The 2,986-nt window shown below is 42.2% G+C and overlaps 1 protein-coding gene across 1 annotated transcript; it reads left to right on the forward strand.

Annotated features, from left to right (window-relative positions):
* The first annotated feature begins 1,421 nt into the window (after positions 1-1,421).
* Positions 1,422-2,326, forward strand: LOC124551361. Its single transcript, XM_047126396.1, has 2 exons — positions 1,422-2,197; positions 2,274-2,326. The coding sequence occupies exons 1-2, from the start codon at positions 1,429-1,431 to the stop codon at positions 2,279-2,281; spliced, it is 777 nt and encodes a 258-aa protein (XP_046982352.1). The 5' UTR covers positions 1,422-1,428; the 3' UTR covers positions 2,282-2,326.
* The last annotated feature ends 660 nt before the right edge of the window (positions 2,327-2,986 follow it).

The raw sequence follows: 2,986 nt of genomic DNA on the forward strand, positions 1-2,986 counted from the left end.
AGGCGACATGGAAAATTCATGCATTGAATGACTGTTTATTCACAAATTCAGAACATTGTATTTTATTATAAGGAAAGACGGGAGTACAGCAACAGTAGAAATCCCATCGGCTTATTATTTTTGCGTATCTAAATTTCAGTTATAAATAGTCATTTTCAGTGTATCTGAGTGAACTTTCAGCATTACTGTGCGTCAGCAATCGTAAGTATCAAAATAATTACGAAAAATCCGCCTCGATTGCACAAACTACCTGGTGTTTACCTAGGTTTCAGCGTGGGTAACCACGCCTTCTTCAGAACAAATATAAAACAGCTTGCCTAGATAGCCATAGTCAAAGGCTAAAATCAACACCTTCAGCGGCAAGACCCCATATCTGAGTGAGTTATAATGCAGTTATAATTATTATTATTCTCGTGTGAGAAAGATACAGGTACATAATGTGGTACATAAATTTTGCATAGTTATGATTAAATTACTTTTGACCAAAATTTGGCGACTTTCTGCGCATTTTCTGTTGCTTTTGGAATATTGTAGTGGGCGCAATCGACATCGAAGCATGTGCGAAACTGTTGTTGATAATTCTTCCGGGTTATATGGCCGTGGTCCATGAAATAGAAGTATTCCATGGGCCACGGCCATATAACCCGGAAGAATTATCAAGAACGGTACCATCCAGTCGTGAAAGCCTTCATTGTATGATGTGCCAAACTGTTCCACACTCACACTGAATATCTTTTGGATCAGTGTATCCCCATCCCTCCAAGTTAACTTTTCCAACTCTGAACTCCGTCTATTCAGGGACTTGCAAGTTGTCCATTCCCCGTCATGGCCTCGAGGTAAAGCTTCAACAACTCTTTTCCAACCAGGGGGGAAGGTAGGTAGTAGTCCTCCATAGTTGTAACCTAGCTTTTTCAGCAGTGGTTCTAAGTCCCTTTGATGTCCTAAGGAAACTCTTCCTTGACTTCAGTCGTTGCGGATGCGGTTAATGCCCATACAGAGGATGGGTAATTTCCTGTTCCACTGCCTTTCTTTCCTTGTTTTTATCAGTTGCTGACCCTCGAATCATGAAACGACGCGCGTCATGTTTCGATTCATGAGGGTCAGCAACTGATAAAAAAAAGGGGCCCCGCGGGGCCCCAAGGTCGCGATGGCGGCTGTCCATGTCCCGCTGAGATAATTTGTCCTTTTAGGACAATTATCTGGGTAAGCACCCACGCCAGCAAAAGGTTGGCGCGTGTAAACTTGTCTTTTTGGAGTGACAGCCCGACACGTGCTGTTCAATAACGTAATGTATATAAAAGGCGGCAATGATTTATTTATTTTAGTCAGCAAAATGTCGTGGGAAATCAGTATTTAAGCACGGGCAACCATGGCTCTATACAATACGACGGAGGTGTTTTATATGCGGGAGCAGAGGAAGACATTGAAATGGCGGAAAGAATTCCATTAACAAATGTTAATCGTTCTCGTAGCAGTAATGATATTCGAACAGTGCAAAGAGAGGATGCTGCTAATCGTATACGGTATGGAGATAATCCAGCATACGACGATTTGGAAACGAGTGGCGAGACAGTTGAATTTGAACGCGTGCCTGAAACAAGGCCAGAAGAAAGCAATCTTGGAGTGCGACGGCGCCGCCCAAATAGACCACGAAATCGTGGCCGAAGTCACCAGAGTTCCGATATTGCAACTACTAGCGAAACAGTGCCCTTGTTATCTGAGAGTGTCAGGGACGGAGCTGCAATTAGCACAGCTGGTGTTACAAGTTCAGGGCAGATAGCAATAGCGGCTGGCGCGACAACTGCTGCCGCCGCAGGTGCTGCTTACGGCGTTAAAAAAGTAATTGAACGTGTACGGAACAAAGGATATACTTTACCTGGCAGTGATTACGTAGGACCGGGAAATCCTATAAATATAGACGCACCGCGCAGTGGAGCAGATGCCATTGCTAAAGAGCACGACGTAGGATACGATAATCTGTTAAAGGAAGCAAGAGAACAACCATTTACAGAAGAAGAGTTTAGACAACGAGTTCAACAATTGGATGCAAAAGCTATAATTGATTTTGCAATTGACTGGAGTCATACACGAAATTGGCATTCATTTGTGGGAAAGTACGGCCTGAAATTGAAGACAGCTGTTGAACAACGTATCGGAAAAACTTTGTACCCGAAACAACCGAATGCCGAAAAAACAGGTATGTAAATATAATTTTTGTTGTTTATGATAATTTTTTGGTTACATTTTTTAATTGTAACGTTTCTTGCCTTCAGAATTATGAAATTCCACCGTGGGAACGGTCTAATTGGGAGTTTATGCATGAAGGCCAGGAACGGTATGCCTATGAACAATGGCTAATGTCTCGTGTTCGCCGTGGTTTGCCTATAGATCACGACCGCCCATCAACATCTGGTTCAGCCACTGGAACAAGTTCTGTAGACGAACATCACGTCGACCACGAAGTATCAGATAGCGAAAAAGACGAAGACGTACAAGGACCAAAAGAAACACAACAACATTCTGAACCACAACGTTTAGTACCATATTCTGACAGTGACGAAGGTATGAGTTCGCCAATGCAGGTAGATTCAGGTAAACGACAGGCTGCAGCAGGTGAATCTGGTGGATCTAAGAAAAAAAAAGCGTTAACAGGCACTGCAGCACCATCTGCTAACGTACTGGGTGATTCTCCTAATACTCGTGTTGATCCATTACCTGCTCCTTCTATATTAGATACCGGTAATATTACAAGATATCGCAAAGTTCATAGATTTTTCACATATGATTTAGCATATAAAGTGATTGAACATGAAAAAGCAGTATGTATGATTACTCCTTTAGCAGAAATTCCCGTTGATCGGCCATTTTTGTATATGACGCCTTCTGAATTCGATTTATTACCTGATGGTAGTAGAATTGTTCATTGTTCTGTAAAAGTAATTGCACGTATTCCTAGAATTGCTTTTCCGACTAATTCAAGTGATAC

This window comes from Schistocerca americana, chromosome 9 (assembly GCF_021461395.2).
Source record: "Schistocerca americana isolate TAMUIC-IGC-003095 chromosome 9, iqSchAmer2.1, whole genome shotgun sequence".
Lineage (NCBI taxonomy): Eukaryota > Metazoa > Arthropoda > Insecta > Orthoptera > Acrididae > Schistocerca > Schistocerca americana.

Bases quoted from the DNA above. Each gene is read 5' to 3' on its own strand.
- LOC124551361 (XM_047126396.1), top strand. From the start codon at position 1,429: ATGGCGGAAAGAATTCCATTAACAAATGTTAATCGTTCTCGTAGCAGT.